This window comes from Canis lupus, chromosome 5 (genome assembly GCF_003254725.2).
Source record: "Canis lupus dingo isolate Sandy chromosome 5, ASM325472v2, whole genome shotgun sequence".
NCBI classification, from domain to species: domain Eukaryota; kingdom Metazoa; phylum Chordata; class Mammalia; order Carnivora; family Canidae; genus Canis; species Canis lupus.
The window spans coordinates 12,084,324-12,103,604 of record NC_064247.1 but is presented as its reverse complement, the minus strand read 5'-3'; the positions used below and the strand labels follow the sequence as shown (position 1 = coordinate 12,103,604).

General features: G+C 39.1%; 1 protein-coding gene across 1 annotated transcript in view; it reads right to left on the bottom strand.

Annotated features, from left to right (window-relative positions):
- The window catches only part of BLID (BH3-like motif containing, cell death inducer), a 205,952-nt gene that overhangs the window by 104,616 nt on the left and 82,055 nt on the right, over positions 1 to 19,281 (bottom strand). Inside the window, 2 exon segments of the mRNA XM_049109603.1 lie at positions 416 to 9,433; positions 9,436 to 9,543. Coding sequence (XP_048965560.1) covers positions 9,266 to 9,433; positions 9,436 to 9,543 — 276 coding nt within the window. The 3' untranslated portion in view covers positions 416 to 9,265.

Genomic DNA, 19,281 nt, shown 5'->3' with positions numbered 1-19,281 from the left:
AAAGCAACAGAAGCTAATTACTGCAAGCACTTATAGGGGAAAAGGCTATATTTTGATATGTGTGTGTACATGCATATATGCATGTCTATGTATGTGTATATATATGTACATATATATATGTATATGCATATATATGGCCTGGAACCTCCACCCATCACAATATCCTCAGATTATCTGAATATCTGAAAGGTATACAACATCCTGTGAACAGTGACAGGCAGGGCCCGCATGGTGACTATGAAAGCCTTCTGGGAGGGATTGGAAGAGGAAGACAAATCCCACAAGTCACCTGCCCTGTCCCCTCCTTGTCTGGCCTTAGAAGCTAAGTTCCATAGCACCTCCCCCAGTCGCCACCATGTTTGTGAGGCTCATCTTTGCCATCCATCCCCCAAAGCATTTGTGCTCTTAACCTTACTTCTTAGGGATTCATTGCTTTAACGTTGCAGTTCTGCTCTCTGTGCCTCCTCCGGTGGCTGTCATCTAGGTTCTTCTTTGTCACAGATGCTTACAGATAAATAATAGCTCCTTTAGTCTTCCAAAGTCTTCATCAGTGTTTTATAGAGGCAGAGGAGAAGGTTGGAAAAGTTAGAATTGCCGAGCTCTGAGTGGCACAGCTCAGACTCAAACCAGGTCTAACTCTATAAGCCTGGTCTTTCTTTTGCATCATTAGGTTCTTCGACTCTTGTCTCAGTGTAAATGACACTTTCCACAGTTCATCCCCTCCACCTAGTCTAGTTTCTCCTTCGATGTATTTTCCATAGCACTCTGTACTTATACCTTAACATTTATTCATTATTGTCATTTAGCTCATTTCCATCAATAATTACTCATTGAGTACTTGACTGTATGTCAGGCACTGTGCTAGGCAGGGTAATCCCCTTAGCTGGAGGAGAGAAAATGATGCTCTGGTGTTGGCACTGTCCATAGACGATGCTGTCTCTATCCTCAAACTCCAAAGTGAATGGAGAGAGGTTTGTTACGTGGTCGCTTTTGTGTTCCTGGTATCTAGCACAGCACCTAGTGCACAGCAAAAGTTTTTAGTAAACTTTTATGCAGATGTGGCTTTGATTGTAACTTTTCGAGAGAGCCGAGTTCATGTCTAAATAACCCTCGGAATAATGCTTCATAAAATGCCACATAAAAGTAACATTTAACAAAGAGTGAATTGCAGCCTTATTTGCTAAGACTATACTCTGGCTGAAGTCCCACTTATAGCCATGTTTATTTATATTTTGGAAAAATAGCAAATTAGTCTGTTTAATTCATTCTAAATATTCTGAAGTCATGCTGTTTCTGTTTGAAGCCAGACAAATTCTGTCTAAAATCTCACTGATCTGTGGATTAGGAGGTAATATCAAGTGATAAAGTGTCCAGGATGACGTGGCTGTGAAGGACTATTCTGGGCTACATGCAGGGAGGGAGATCTCTTGCACTTTAAAGTGTGTGGGTAAGTCCAGATCTGAGATAAGCAACCTAGCTCAGATGCCCTCATTTCAGAAAAAGAGGCTGAGAGGCTAGAAATGGTTTTTGACCATATAACCTCACGGTTCCAGAGTTTCATAATATGTATTCTGGGGAAAATAAAAAAAAAGGTCAGACAAGTCCTTATTTGGCCTAAGGGAAGAATATTTAAGTATGTTTAAGTGGTATCCTTGGCAGACCAGTCTTCATCTGGGCAGTTCCTGTCTCTGAATAGGGGATGGCAGGGAGAACGTGATGGCGCTGTCTACCCTTGACAAGCATTGATGCACATTCAGAATTTCGACGCCACTCAAGTTTCTAAGGATGCATCCCTGAGAGTTGATGGTGGCACCTCTCAAGAGAGAACTGGATGGATAACCACAGCCCTCCTACTCCAGCCCCTAAACTCGAAACATACTTTAGATGTGAAGTATCTAAATTCCCTCAGCAAGAGCCCCTCGTTCATTGACAAAAATATTCCCAGGAAGAGGAGAATGAGGCAGCTGCCTTATGCAAGGAACAGCAGAACCATTTTCCTGAAGCAATGAGACTTTGAACCAGTAGGGAGCAGTGTTTGGTACCAGCAGTCTGTAGCTCAAGTGGTCTCAAAAGAAGTCATCTAGCAGATTTTATACCCCAAATCCCTAGAGTTCCAAGTGTCAGGCTAAGAAATACCAGGCTAAACACTTGAATTTTTGCCTAGATTTTTTTTCTTTCCTTAGCCTTTTAGGATATTAGGGGAAATCAATAGTGAGAGAAGTCTTCAGCATATATATTTAATATTTTTATACGAATATATAAAATAATCCTGTTGCCTCCTTAGGCCTTATTGGGGGAGCTTCAGAGGACTTTTCTTGGCTTTCAGATTAACTCCATACAAGGACTGGAGTTTATCTAATGGGCTCCTGTTGTTTGTGAAGCCCTCTGGAAGGTATGGTCCATTGCCTTGGGGCCTGACTTTACCAATTGGTGAGTAGTACATTTCAATGGCCTCTTGTATCTAGATAGGTAAAAGAGGGAAGCTTTTACTTGTACATAATAATGGGTAAACTGAGAGAGGAAAACAGAAAAAGTCAAGGCCCTTCTAAAGGGTGAGATCCCTATTACCTGTGCGCTAATAGAATTGAGCCTGATGTTATAAAAAGCATTATTCTTGGCTGACGCATGTCATCCAAGAGCCAAGTTCTATTTTGGTCTAGGTTCTCTGCCATTCAGTCATTAGGTTTAGGCTGGCAAGCAAAGAGGCATATTTCCGCCCCTGGAACTTTTGAAGATTGAGATTGCCAGGCCAAGAGTCTAGAGATGATATGAGACCAAAGATACAGGGCAGTGACTTGGACTGGAATTATTTGTATATATTTTTGAAATTGCTACAAAGCCTTGAGGTTGTGAGGGGAAGGAGAGAGGTGGTGGAAGGGGAAGGTTTTGGAAGCCAAGAGTGTTCTCATCTTAAATCCAGTCTTGTTGATGTCATGGTTCCTAGAGACATCTTGGCCGACCAAATTAATGCTCTTTAGAAGATTGGGCCCCTTTAATAGTATTCACCAGCCCTGGATCTCTAAGTACTTTCCAATATAGAGGAGAGAAGTATCCCAGGGAATGGTCCTTCAGTAAGCAGAGATCGGATCACAGTTCAGATTTCAAGGTTTCCAGTCAAACTCCAAAGACTGTATCTCACCTTTTCACTAATGGAAACGAAGTCAAGACACACTCCTTCTTCTCTTTTAGACTTGTCTCTTCAAATTTGTTGATTTTGGTTTTGGTTTGTTATTTAGCCATTTAGGCTCTAAAGGTTTAAAATAAGGAGAGGGAGAAGCAAATATCCTTATATCATTATTCCCTTCTCATAGTTGGGAACTGAGGCAATTAGTGGCTAAATACTTTTCCCAAGAAGGTTGTTATAGCACCAAGAATAGAATCTAGGTCTCCCAGCCCAGCTGTTGTGGGGAAAAATGAGCTAATGTGTATGAACTGCCTAGAGTTCATTGAGAGGGAGTATGTGCAAATCCAAGGTATCGTTAATAATCATCTTACCCCGTGCCTCTTGGTTTCCCCCATTATTAACTAATGACAGCACAGTGAAGAAGAACTTCAAAAAGATACGATTAAATTTACTTGAGCTTTTGTGAAATGGATGAGTTTCAAAAGCACTGAGTGTGCAGAATTAACAGAATGAAAAGAACACAGAAACATAGTTTGAGACACATTTTGGAGACAGACGGGCCTCGGCGGCATCAGATTTCCTGCTAAGATTCAAACAGAGATAGATGAATGGGGATGACCAGGGAGCACTCTGGGGAGACACTGAGGAATATTTTAAACGTGGAAACTGCCACCTCAGAGATTTTAAGTGTGGCACGTTCGACGCTCGTCAAAGAGTCTCTCCATGCTGCAAATAGCAAAGACATGAAGACCACAGGGAACTGTGTCAGAGGGAGCCAGGCCAGCCCTCTGGGATCTGATGCTTTGCCCTGCAGGGATGTTGGACTTCATGCTCCAATACAGGCAGATACAGAGCAAACCAACTGTAGTTTGCGACCAGCGTTCACTCCCAAATGAAGGCAGCTTAAGTACATTTTCTGACATTTGTAAGTCTTCCAAGATTCACTTTGCTATTCTGACTACCTACCCCAAGTCTGGAAAATTGTTCAGTCTGTGGGCCTGTGGGTCTCTTAGCTCCACACAATACTTAACGTGCACCACATACAGACACACTGATTTTGATCCTACTATGGTTAGCACCGTGCCTGCCACACACTAGGTGCTTCACAAACTGTTGTGCAGTCTGTACTTTTCTGGGAATGTAATATAATCTAGGGTCACAGTGTTATGTAACACAGACCAATTGACTGATTATCTACAGGCAAGCAATCTTTAAAGGATGAGTTTCCTCTTCTGCCATGAGTTTAATTACTCAAAATCTGTGTCTTACATTTGATGGAAAAGTGAGAAGAATTCTAAGGTGAGGAAGGAGAAGAACTTTTAACATAAAACAAACATCTGGCTAGTGTTCTGTTGTAAAATGTTAACAGAGCTTTGGGTGTTTTTTGGAAATATCTAGGGGTCAACTTGTCAATGTCTTTTTAAAAACAAAGGAAACAAAGAAAATGGATTGAAAAATTAAAGTTGGGGAGGAAATGATGGGGGAACATCTTCCCCCCAACTAGTCTACATACGCATATATCTCTGGGCCCCCAGGGCTAGCTTCCAGCAGCCCAGTAAGAATTGACTGAAGTATCAGAAAACCCAGTTTGTTCAGAGAACTCATGATGAGAATCTCTAAGTCTGGGGGGACACAGAAGAAGGAAAAATGCTACATATTACTTCTCTTTTGTGGAAAACAAGGCAGAGAGAACTCTGGAAAATACCATCATCTAAAATTAACTTCTCTTCCCTGGTTAAGGAAGAAGACCAGAGAGTAAAGGCAATTATCACTGGATCTGCTATCTTTTTGGACTTCTTTGGATGATCCCAGAGTCTCCTTCCTCAGCAACCCCCCGGCATTTCTGATGTGAGCATATCTCACACAGGACATGTGACACTGTGAATGTAATTAAAAGACTGTGAGATCCGGCTCTGAATCTCCAGCTCACTGCACGTGACTGGCACACAGTAAACTCTCAGTAAAGTTGAATAAAAAATGTGTAAAGTCAATTTAAAATGTAAGAGCTATAAGATACAGTGCAAATGCAACCATGTCCAAAATAAGAACAGAAAAATAGGAATTCTATTAGATCCAGATTCTAGGTTGGATCTTATGGGACAGGAAGGGACAAAAAGAAGGCTCTGGCAACCACGAAGCCACCATCCTCCATGAGGATGCTAAAGCCATCCTGGTCAGGTTACATACAAAGACTTAGAATCTGGCCCTGGGGAAACCAAAGGTTGATATATCTTTATCTGGTCTGCTCACCTGAACTTCACCTACTACTTCTTTCTTCTTCTTCTTCTTCTTCTTCTTCTTCTTCTTCTTCTTCTTCTTCTTGATTTATTTATTTATTTATTTTGAGAGAGATAGAGAGAGAGAAGGGGAGGGGCAGAGGGAGAAGGAGAGAGAGAATCTCAAGCAGACTCCTTGCTGAGTTTGGAGCCTGACACCAGGCTCGACTCCACAGCCCTGAGATCATGACCAGAGTGTAAATAAAAAATCAAATGCTCAACCAACTGAGCCACCCAGGCACCCCTCTGGCATTATTTGTAATTATAGTGGTCTCAAGACACATGAACCAATAGAAAGAATACAAAACTGAAAGTTAAAGAGGCATGGGTTTTCCACTTAATTCTGTCACAGTAACCTTGGATGATACATTTTACCTCTCAGATTATTAGCTCCTCAACTATAAAATGAGAGGATTAGACTAGATGAACTCTGAAATTTCCTTCATGGAAATTCCAAAACTGCATAGTCCCTCTATCTGTCTAAATTCCATTTCATTTTATTTTTCTTTTCTTTTTTTTTTTTTTTTTTTTAGGATTTTGTTTATTTATTCATGAGAGGCACATAGAGAGAGAGAGAGAGAGAGGCAGAGACACAGGCAGAGGGAGAAGCAGACTCACTGTGGGGAGCCCAATATGAGGCTTGATCCCGGACCCCAGGATCATGACCTGAGCCCAAGGTAGATGCTCAACCACTAAGCTACCCAGGCATCCCCCATTCCATTTTCTGAATAGTTATGATACATATGGAGTTTAGATTAAGAAAATAATAGAGAGGCACTTGTGTGGCTTAGTTGGTTAAGCATCTGACTCTTGATTTTGGCTCAGGTTTTGATCTCTGGGTGGTGAGATTATCTCTGGGTGGTGAGATTGCACCCCAAATTGGGCTTTGTGCTCAGGGGGAGTCTGCTTCAGATTCTATTTATCTCCCTCTGTCTCTCCTCCTGCTCTGTCTCACTCACTCTCTCTCAAATAAATAGATAAGTAAATAAATAAAATCTTTTTTTAAAAAAGAAAGAAAATAAACAGAGCATCTTAGTTAATGTTAAAAACAATTTAGAATTTGAACATTCAAAATGAAAGAAGAAAAACGTGAAGGGTCTCAGAATGGTGAAATTAACCACAGTGGATTGGGTCATGGGAAGGAGATCCCCAAGTGGTCTCCAAAATCTTTTCAGCATTGAGTGGAACAAAGAAATTTCAACAAGATTCTTAGGCAATAAGGAAGTTAGTTGTTTGGAAGGAGCAAGAGCTATTCATCCCATCTCAAACAAAAGGAAACTGATATCCAGAAAGGTTGGTTGCGAAGATGAAGTCAGGCCTGACAGTCAGGTATCCTGCCTCCTTCCCAATGATGTTGTCAAATCTGTCCAGGAAGAAACCACTACTGCTTCTAAGGAACATGAGAATGTGGTGCTATGATCCAGTGGAATTGTTAGTGCCCTGGCCAACTTCACTTTTGAAAGCTCTGCTGAAATCACACCTGCTAGAAATTTCTGTAGTTGCCAGAGAATGTGACTAACTACACTAATAACCCAGAGAGACACTTTAGAAGCTTCCCCATGGTCAAAGACACTTCCACTGGCCTTGGGTCAGGGAATCTGGTTTCCACCCCTTCATCTGTCATATTAGGCTTTTTGTACATCAAGTTCCTTCTTTGGGAGTCAAAGGACTTATTAGAGAAACTTCTAAAGTGTAAAATGATCCTAGCTCAATATACAGAAACTACTGTGAGAGAGATTTTTGTCCAATATCACTAATAAATTATTAGTGATAATTTAAAGCAATTATTCTTTTTAAGATTTTATTTATTTATTTGAGAGAGACAGAGAGAGAGAGAGAGCAAGAGTGAGAAAGCACAAGTGAGGGGAGACCAGAGGAAGAGGGAGAAGTAGACTCCCTGCTGAGCAGAGAGCCTGATGCTAGGCTCAAACCCAGAACCCCAAGATCATGACCTAGGCCGAAGGCAGATGTCCAACCGACTGAGCCACCAGGTGTCCCTGAAGCAATTATTCTTATCTCCTTTTTAAATATGTGTGTATATAATATACACTTTTCATATATATTAAAATGTATATAATAGTATATATGCAGACACACACCATTCTTGAAAACTTATATACATATGTACATATATGTATATTTATATATATCTCCTTCAGTCTAACTGGGAAATCTGTTTCAAAATCAACTTCTGCTCTCTTCTTGGACTTGATATATAGCCAAGCAGGCCATTCTCGATTAACACAACTCCCTCCTGGGAAAAGTCACAGAATAACTTTATTGATTTTTCTTTACCCTTCTCCACATTTCTCTGCTGAAATGTTGTCTTAACTCTTAAATGTAAAAGCAAAAGGAAAACAAAATTAAAACAAAGAGATCTGCTTCTTGAGGATCATATTGATTCTCTATTTTTCTATATTCTAAAAAAACTTTTTTTTGAGGAACAGGGTATTTGTGTGGGGGTAGTAAAGAAAAGAGAAGATGATGTGTTTTCCAAGGGTTTTGTGCAACAGATTTCTTTACATTGAAACCGGTGTTTTACACACAATGCTGGACTCAGTGCTACATAAACCTCTTCTCCTCGTTCTCTCATGACTTGGCCAGCCATCTTTGAAAACTGCCAAGACTTTTTGGCAAACGATCCGTCCAATGTTTCCAGGAGCATACCCAATGCATAGGAATATAGGGAATGTTTATTTCTCATCAGATTTTCCTACCCCAAAAGGTCCCAACAAGATTAAGTATTTTATTATTATTTCTTTAAGATTAAGTATTTTAGAAGCAGAAAATTCTTTACTGATCAAATTTCAGGATGACTGATATAATTTAGGAGTTTTTCTGATGCACTATGAGAGAGGTCAGAACGAGGGTCTCTGGGTAGCCTTTCTGCATGGACTTCTCATGATGATCGGGGAATGCTGACCCAGAGCCTCACTCTTGCTCTCCTTCCAGCTTCTTGAAGTGCCCTGAACCCTGGATTCTGACTATGCCCTGGTGGGGTCAGGACAGTGGGAGGAAGACAAGGGGGATACTTGAGTGGCTTAAAGTAAAAGCTCTAAAAGACAGTTTGCATTTTCTTTTCTTCCCCTACCCCCACCCCGCACTCCACGGATTTACTGTACTTGCTCTACTGACTGAATTCACAAAAGCCTAGTAGAATTCCTATTTCCTTCAGTTCTCTTTTCTATTACCCACTGCTTTTCCTGTAAAGGGAAGAAAAGGCTTGGCTGATTTACACTACAATCACAATCTGATTCTTCCCCCCTTTAAGCAAATAAAGATGCCTTGTGAAATGAACGGATTGTGTTATTTAAAAATTGAAAGCGTATGTGAAGGAACCACCCCTTAGAAACAAGCTTAAGAAAAGTACAGGAGGAAAATGAAACCCTGTGAGTAAACAAGGTTACAGTGATGCACACTGTTGAGTACAATCTAGTAGAGCAATTATTAACAATATGACAAATATCTACTTCCAGTGCACAAATAAAATACACTCAAAACCACAAAAAGATAGTGATGTGCTATGCTTCCCTGCATTTTAATCACAGTGATGTGTGGTTTTTTGTTTTGTTTTGCTTTGTTTTTGAACAAAATACCCTTGCAAACTTAGTTTTAATTAAATGTCATCTTACTTTTTACTGGCTAGTTTATTTATTTTTTATTTTTTTCATTTTGTTTCTCTGCACATCTTGAATCAGAGAGTGATTTGGAAGCATTATGGGTGCAAGTGGGTAGACAAGCATGCTAAGAATTGGGTCATCTTGTTGAAATCAAGTTCACTTCTGTGTAGTACAGCAGGAAGAATGGGGAAAATGTGTCCTAATATCTTGCTGTATCTGTCCCAACTCATTCCTTTCATAGGGCCTCAGCAGGGGGAATTATGTAGCAATGCAATTTGTATCCTGGTTAAATAGGAAAGTCTCTGGAGTTCATTTCCAAGAACAGCCCCCCTCATGGCAGAGGAGCCAAGATTGTACCTTGTAAGAGGAAACACTGTTTCCTTAAGCAATATAGGCTCTTTGTTGAAACTGGCAACAGTGTTCCAGCTGCAGGCAAGAGGGTCGGCTCTGCCTCTGGATAAATGGAACTGCCTGAAGCTCATCCCATCCAGGCAATACAAAGCATGCTCTCAGTTTCCAAGATCTAATAGGAAGGTCTTTCCTGGCTTCCTACAGCACCCAGATGGAACACAACAGATTCACCACAATTTGAAGCTACTGTGTAAGAAAATGTTCAGAATCAAACGTCCATTCATTCATTCGTGAAGCAACTTTTTATAGGGCGGCTCTCACATAGACTGGGCTTTGCCTAATCACAGTGTTAGGTGGAAGAAAAAAAAAGAGATTATATCCTGCCCTTCTGTTCTTCTCAACTCCTACTATCCTTGGTTCTTCCTTTGATTTCAAGCAACTACTCAAAAATCCTCAGCCGAAAACAGCTTCCAAGGCTTCATGTATTCATTCCATTCTCTTCTCTCCAGACTCCCTGTAGAGTATCATTTGATCCAGGTTTGTGTGAATAAACACTATTAATTAATATTAAGTCTCGACAATGTCCTTCTCTCAACACGTTTGATGCTCAGAGCACAAAGAAGCTGTATCTACTCCCTCAAAGTGAGAAACATCCCTATCTTGATCTCTGACGCCTAAAAGGCAGGGGTACTTCTTTAGATTTTATTCCCAAATGTGATCAGCCCTGGGAGTACTTGCTTATTTCTCAGTCAGAAAGAACCTGGAGCTGTGGATGCCCAAGGGAGTCATTCCAACAGAAACTAGAATTTCCAGAGAGAGAAAATTTATCCAGTTGCCTTGTCTGGTGCTTATGATACATTTAAGTATCACCCTCCCCATGGTAGACTAGAGGGAATGATCAGCATGAATTAAATCATGTCTTTAATGATATATTGCAAATAATTTCCCTGGTGAAATAGCAAGTTCCTGACCATAGTATTGTACACACCAATAAATAAACAACTGCTACTATTTTAATGTTGTTTTTCACATCGGGAAGACCTCAGAAACCTCTTGTTTCAACTGATAGACTGGAATCGCTGAAAAATTTGCCTTGCCTTCCCACCCGGTTCTGTGGCTAAAATGTATTGGGAAAATGGTGCGTTAGTCACAACTCTAATTGGGAAAAGCGTGATTATCATAGGGAACTGATTTGGTGATCTGTAGAGTACTATTATGTGGATACAAAAGAGACTTAAAATAGAAACGTCTAAGTTAGCAGTAGCAAAGAGACTGTGTGATTGGATCTGGTGTTCCAAATATTTTTTTATCAAAGCAAAAGGAGAAAGGATGTGCCTTGCACAAATTAGCCCACAGATCTTTCAAATAGAATCAGTAAGGAGCATATACAAAGGTAAGATTATCTGTAAGGAAACATCTTCTCCTTTCACAACAAGCCATGGAGATTGCTTTAGTTATCACGGCCTTGGCCTCTTAACTGCCCTTATGCCATTTGGGTAGGAACTCAGGAACCAATGATTCCCCCAATTAGCCATATCCAGAGGGCAGCCCGGGTGGCTCAGCGGTTTAGTGCCACCTTCAGCCCGGGGCATGATCCTGGGGCCGCGGGATCGAGTCCCATGTCGGGCTCCCTGCATGGAGCCTGCTTCTCCCTCTGCCTCTCTCTGTGTCTCTCATGAGTAAATAAATAAAATCTTAAAAAAAAAAAAAAAAAAAAAAAAAGAACTGTAGCATCTGCTGTCATCAAAATAATGGCAGGCTTACAGACAAAGGCTGATGAGTAGTAGGGAGACAACAGGGAGTTATACAGCATACTTTGAGATAAGGCTGTTTGGAATGTGCTTTACCACTTCTGTATATTTCATTCTGTAGGCAGGACAAATATTCAGGGAATACTTTGGAGTCTTTCTAAACTTAGAGTGATTCCAACACTCAATTGGGGAGCCACAGAGTATTCTATTCTGGCAAAGGTAGAATTTAAAGGTAACTTGGGAAAATCCCTCAAGTGCCTTGTAGAAAACCAAAATGGGCAAAGTATAATTAAAACCATTAACCAAGAAGATGGATAATGGAATCATTCAGGCTTGCATCTGAAAGCCAGATCTGCCACTTAATAACTTTGTGGACTTGGGCAGAGTACTTAACTTTTTGAAACCTTACCTCAGATTCCTGATTTATAAAATGGGGATAATAATATTTTCTTTTTAAAAAATATGTTATTTATTTATTTATTTATTTATTTATTTATTTATTTATTTATAAGACAGAGTGTGCACCAGCAGGGGGAGGGGCAAATGGAGAGGGAGAGAATCTCAAGCAGACTCCATGCTGAGTGTGGAAACTGATGCAGGGCTTGATCTCATAACCCCGAAATCATAACCTGGGCTCAAACCAAGAGCTGGATGCTCACCTGAATAATAATATTTTCTATGCCTACTTATTTTAAGGTTACATGATACAAGGAATATAAATTGTGATAATGTCTGGCATATAGTAAACACTCACAATGTTAGTTCTTATTTCTTCTCTCCCTTTATTGATGCATACTTTCCCAATTTCCATTTATCCTCTCTCTCCTGAGCTTATAGAATGCTGACTTTTCTATAATGCTCAGCAAGTCTATTTCATTAATTAATTTTGTTTTAAGATTTTATTTATTTATTCATGATAGACACAGAGAGAGAGGCAGATACATAGGCAGAGGGAGAAGCAGGCTCACTACCAGGAGCCTGATGCAGGACTCAATCCCAGCACCCTGAGTTCACAACCTGAGCCAAAGGCAGACGCTCAATTGCTGAGCCACTCAGGCATCCCAAGTCTATATAATTTAATAGTTTTAAAAAGTACTCTAAATATAAGACCTAGAAATAATATGAACATTGAATATAACTTGCCTTTTTTTTTTTTTGCAAAAGATGCTCATAATCTACTAAGGAGGTTAGAAACATGGGTGCATAACTATAAATTAGATAATGGTAAGTGGAATTGATTGATTAAACATTGGGGGTGGATGGTACCTAATATGTACCAAGCACCATATAGGGTGGCAGAGACTCAGATATATAGGATGCAATCAATAAACTTCAAGGCCCTTAACTTACTATACAAAGAGATATATGGGCAAACAATCACAAAGGAAGGTGGAGAGTACAAATGATACCAGATAAAGTAGTGGCACAAAGAATGTGAAATCACTTTTGTTGGAAGTATCTGGGAAAGTTTCAGGAGGAGAAGGTATCTAAGACTAACATATAAAAATGACTAGGATAGAACATAGATAAAATGAGCAAGTTCCTTGAAAAATACAACTTGCTAAAACTGACACAGGTGAAACAGAAAATCTAAATGGCTTTACATCTCTCAGAGTAATTGAATCCATTATCTAAACCTTCCCACAGAGAAAACCAGGTCCAAATAATATGATTGGTGATTCCTATCAAATATCCACGTAAGAACGAACACTAATCTCACAAAACTTTTCTAAAAAGCAGAAGAGGGAATGCTTCCTAACTCATTCTTTACCAATATTGGAAAATAAATTACAAGGCAATCGCAGGACCAATATCCTTCATAAACATAAACGCAAAAATCCTTAACAAATTTTTAATAAATCAAATCTTGCAAAATATTAAAAAAAATGGTCATCCATTAGGATTTATTCCAGCAATGTAAGATTGTTTTGTATTTTAAAATCAAGGTAACTCATCATATTAATAGGATAAATGGGGAAAAGCACATCATTATTTCAATAGATGCAGAAAAATTATTTGATAAAATTCATATTCATTTTTTAATTAAAAAATTAAAATTAATCTCCAAGTATTATTAATAAAAAGGGAATTTTCTCAATCTGATAACAGGCATTATATTTAAAAAGTGTATTGTAAACACCATCCTTAATGCTTAATTATAAAATTATTTCCTCCTAATGTTGGGAAAAGGCCTGCTTTTATCACTTCTAGTCACCATTTCATCGGACATCCTAGTAATTGTAATAAAGCAAGAAAAAGAAAAGGCATGACTAGAAAGAGAAGTAAAATTGCCTCTATTTATAACTAGTGTGCTTGTTTATGCAGAAAATCCTAAAATAATCTACATAACAATGACAGAACTAATAATTGCATTTAGCAAAATCATAAGATATAAGATTAATACATGCAAGTCAATTATATTTTTAGATACTAGCAGCAAATCATTTGAAATGAAGGATTTTAAACCATTTATAATAACATCATAAGATGTAAAATGCTTAGGAATAAATTTTCAAAAATATGCATGTGGTGAGGTGTCTGGGTGGCTCAGTCAGTTAAGCAACTGCCTTTGGCTCAGGTCATGGTCCCGGAGTCCTGGGATGGAGTCTTGCATCGGACTTTCTGCTCAGAGAGGAGCCTGCTTTTCCCTCTGCCTCTGCCTCCCGCTCCCCACTTATTCTCTCTCAAAATAAATAAATAAAATCTTTAAAAAAATATCCATATAGTGAGTTCAATTGTGGCTCCCAAAACATATGTGTACCTGGAACCTCAGAATGTGACCTTTTTTGGCAAAAGGGTCTTTGCAGATGCAATTAAGTTTAACATCTTGAGATGAAATCATCCTGCATTTGGCTGTTCCCTAAGTCCAATGACAGTGTCCTTATAAGAAACCAAAAGGAGACAACACTGTGACCTAGAGGGGACACAAGAAGAGAGGTTAGCTGAGGAATAATAAGGATTGCTAGGAGCCTCCAGAAGCTAGGCATGGAACAGATTCTCCCGTAAAGAGTCTGGAAAGAACTGACCACCTGCCAATACCTGACTGGACTTTTGGCCCTGAACTGCAAGATTCAAGCTCTGTTTTATTTATTTGTTTATTTATTTGTTTATTTATTTATTTATTTTAAAGATTTTATTTATTTATGAGAGGCACACACAGAGAGAGGTAGAGACACAAGCAGAGGGAGAAGCAGGCTCCCTGTAGGGAGCCCGATGTGGGACTCCATCCCAGACCCCAGGATCATGCCCTGAGCCAAAGGCAGGTGCTCAACCACTAAGCCACCCAGAGTCTCCAATTTTTGTTGTTTTAAACAAACCTATTTGTGGTAATCTGTTAAAGAAGCCAAAAGAAACTAATACAAGGTGTACAATCTTCTGGTAGGGCAAAATATTGCTGGTAGAAGTTAAAGACCAAAATATTGCTGGTAGAAGTTAAAGACCTAAAGAAACGCAGAGATATACCAGGTTCATAGATTGGAAATTATCATTAAGATATCAATTCTACCCAAAGGGTGCTATAGATTCAAAGAAATCTGACAGTCAAAATTTTAGCAAGCTTTTTTTCCTCTTTTTATTTGCAGAAATTGACAAGCTAATTTTAAAATTTATATGGACATAAAAAGTTTCTAGAATTTTCAGAGTAGTTTTAAAAGAACGGAGGTTTCATTACTACTTTATTTCAAGATTTACTATAGAGTTACAATATTAAAGCAAGTGTGATACTGGAGGATAAGATAGACATACAGATTAATGGAAAAGAATAGAATCCAAAAATAGACTCCCACTGATACGGTCAATTGAATTTTTTTGACAAAAGTGCCAAAGCAATTTAGTGGGGGAGAAAGTCATTTCAACAAATGGTGCTAGAACAAGATAACTGTATAGAAAAGAGTAAACATTAATCCTTATCTCACCATATACAAAAATTACCTCAAAGTAAATGACAGACTTTAATGTAAAAGCTAAAACTATAGAGGCACCTGGGTGGCTCAGTGGTTGAGCATCTGCCTTTGGCTCAGGGCATGATCCTGGGTTCCTGGGATCGGGGAGCCTGCTTCTCCCCCTGCCTATGTCTCTGCCTCACTCTGTGTATCTCTCATGAATAAATAAATAAATAATTAATTAAGAATATATTAAAAAAATAAAAGCTAAAACTATAAATCTTCTAGAAGAAAACATAGGGAAAAATCTTTGAAATTTTGGAGGTAAGCAAAGATAAAGATAAGATACAAAAAGACAAAGAACTATAAGAGTAAAAACTGCTAAAGTAGACTTGATCAAAACATAAAACTTTTGCTCTTAAAAGACACCATTAAAAAAATGAACATACAACCACAAAATGAGAGAGAACAACTGCAAAACATGTGATGTAACAGAAAGTATCTAACATCCATAAAGACATCTTATAACTCAATAATAATAACTAATAAAAAAACATAAAATTTGGAGACAATACTTGCAAAACACATGATATAACTGAACAGTGTCTAGCATCCATAGAGACATCTTATAACCCAATAATAACTAATAAAAAAGATAAAATTTGGCTCAGTCAGTTAAGCATCTGCCTTTGTCTCCAGTCATGATCCAGGGGTCCTGGGATTGAGTCCTGCACTGGGCTCCCAGGTCAGTGGGGAGTCTGCTTCTCCCTCTGCCCTCCTCCCCTCATGCTTGCTCTCTTCTTTCTTGCAAAAATAAATAAAAATCTTTAAAAAAGATAAAATTTAAACACTTCACAAAAGAAGATACACAAAAGGCAAATAAGCACATGAAAAGATGCTGAAAGTCATTAGTCATTAGGGAAATGTAAATGAAAATCACAAGATGTTACCACACATCCATAACAATGGCTAAATTTAAAAGATCAACCGTAACAAGTTTTGATGAGACCATGGAAAAACTGGAACTCACATATGTTCTTGGTGGGAATATAAAGTGATCAACCACTGAGGACAACTTTTAGTTTCTGACAAAGTTCAATCTACATCTACCATATGATCTGATGATTCTACTCCTAGGGTTTACTAAAGAGAAATAATAGTGCATGTCCTCACCAAGACTTGTAAGCTAGTGTTCATAGCAGGTTTATTTATCATAGGCAAAAACTGGAAGCAAGCCAAATGTCCATCAACTGGTAAATGGATAAACAAATTGTTATATATCCACAACACAATGAAATATCACTCCCTGATAAGAAGAAAAAAACTACTTACACATGAAATAGTACAGATGAGTCTCAAAGTCTTTTTACTGAAAGAAACCAGACATAAAAGAGTATATGCCATATTGATTCTATGCCTATAAAATTGTAGAAAATCCATACCAAGCTGTAGAGACAAAAAGCAGATGAGAGTTTGACTAGGGTTGGGGTGAGAGGAAGACAGACTACAAAGGGGACTAGGGAAACTTCTGGAAGGGATGGAGACACTTTTTTTTTTGTAGATTTTTAGTTATTTACTCGTGAGAGACACACACAGAGAGAGAGAGAGAGAGAGAGAGGCAGAGACACAGGCAGAGGGAGAAGCAGGCTCCATGCAGGGAACCAACATGGGACTAGATCCTGGGTCTCCAGGATCATTTCCTGGACTGAAGGTGGCGCTAAACCGCTGAGCCACCTGGGCGGCCCAACACTTTGTATTTTGATTGTCATGGCTGTGTTATGGATGTGAGCCCTCCAAAATGCATCAGTTGCATATTTTAAATGGATACGGTTTGTTGCATGTAAACTACATCTCAATAAATTTGCTAAACATATTGAGGAGAAAGATAGCAGATGGATGGGGGAAGATGGGGCATCCAGAGAGGAGTACAGGAACAAAGGCTCAGAAGCATAAATGCATACATGTCTTATCTCAAAAAAATAGTTTGTAAATTCCCTGCAGGTGGCAACCCTGTCTTGTGTTATATCTATGGTCCTCTCAGTGACCAGCAATGAAGAGGGCAATGATGTTTCTGAGTTGCATGGAATTATTCAGTATTTATCCACAGGTACTTATTTAGAGAGTGTTAGATCTATTATCAGAAGACTAAATACAAAGCCCAATCATTTATCCTTCTGAGACCCCTAGAAGTCATTCTACCTCTCTACGCCTAAACTGCAAAATAAATAACAATATCTCTATAATACAGTTGTTGTAAAGGTTAAAATAATACCCATGATAGTACCTAATAATATTTCAGTACATGTTATGCATCTCCGACAAAGAGTGGGGCTTCCAAACATATTTGTTGATTGACGTGCCAACTGTTATTTGGTTGTTCATATACTCAAATCTCTTATTATCTGCATAAGTATCATCCATATCTAACGATTTTCCTAATCAGAGACACACTTCCATGTCACTTTGGTCAATGAAGCACTCCAGAAATTAGAGTTGATTTTAATATTAGGTTGAGCAGGATACAATTACCCAAGTAAATGCATTCTTTTAAAAAAATCACATAAAGCATTCCAAAATAGAAGTGACTTGGGGATTTTGCATTGTTTCTAGATTTTCTATGCCACTGCTTTTGAGTAGTGCAGTCAATGGAGAGCACACTATTGTTTAAACAAAAACCAAACGCACAAAAGTTAAGCAAGTGGTGGGTAAATGTGGTCCCAATCTGAAGGTTTCAGGGAGAAACTAGAAGAAACTAGAACAATGGGACAGCAAGAGCCCATGTCTACAGAAAATCAAGGGAGAAGGAGGCTCCCTAATCCAGTGTCTCAGAACAAGAAAATTGCTAGAAGATGGACTTGAAGAAATAAGTAGCCAGACACATTTAGTAAAGGAACACAGGCAGGTATCACTCTTCCCAGAAATAAAATGGATAATATAACTATACTTTCAAAGGCCGATTGATTCATATGAATGCTTGCTCCAGATGGCAAGTGATAGAGGAGAACAGCTATATTTGTTGAGAAGTTCTGGGATAGAAGATGAGCCTTGCTACTTCTCTGTGTCCTGTGGTACTCTGATGAAGAACTCTTGATGACATAGAGGAAGATGTGGGTTGCTTTTTTATTTTTTATTTTTTTATTTTGATAAATTATTTATTGGTGTTCAATTTGCCAACATATAGAATAACACCCAGTGCTCATCCCGTCAAGTGCCCACCTCAGTGCCCGTCACCCAGTCACCCCCACCCCCCGCCCACCTCCCCTTCCACCACCCCTAGTTCGTTTCTGTGGGTTGCTTTTTAACACATTTTTGTTGGTAAACAAATTTTCTTCTTTTAATTTAGGGGTCAGCAAACTACAGCCCTTGAGCTAAGTCCACCCCGCAGTCTGTTGTACCAGAACCCGCTTGCTCCCACTCGTTGCTCTTGTCTGTGGCCGCTTTCTCACCACAATGGGAGAGTTGAGTGGTTTCAACAGAGACCACTTGGCCCACAAAGCCTAAAATATTTATGCTCTGACCCTTTACAGATAAAATGTGATGGCCTCCTGTTGTGGAAAATGCAAAGTTAGATCCAGATACCAGAATATCTGCATCGATGTTATATCCAGTACGGGGCAGCTATTCTAAAAAGCTCTCTAGAAATTGGTTTCCTCTCATGGTGTTAGTGGGATCCTATTTAAAACTGAATTCTCTCAATCTTTCCTGAAACTACTTTGCTAAGATCAGTGAAAGGCTTCTCAAATATTGCAACTCATTTCACAAGTTTATGGAAGAAATTGTGCAATGAACTTAGAGAAGTTCAGTTTCGGGGTGCCACTTAAGTAGAACCAACTATGAGGCAATTTGTGTTTCTCTGTTCTTGTCTCATCGAGGGGCAGGATTCATCTTTGGACTTCTGTCTGGCTGTGGCTAAACTCTGAGGCCCCAGAGCTCAGAAGACTGTGCTAGCGAGCCCCAGAAGACTGAGCAGACAGGAAACCTTCCATTCCTAAGACTGATTTTCAGTTTTGCTTGTTAACGTATCCCCATTTATCACCTGCCCCTTAGAATCTGGGATTCTATTTGCTTCGACTTATTCCTCTTTTGTAAATTACTGCTCTGCACTTTAACCTTAGCTCTGCTGTCACCAAACCCTTCCTGCTTATTTGAACTTCTGGTCCTGTTCCTTCCAGATAGCTCCAGGCTCATGCTATCAATAACCTAGCATGACTCTGGGTTTTTAGTCCTCCCTTGGGTTCCAGTTTAACCATGTATAAAATGGGACTGCTGTGTTTTCAG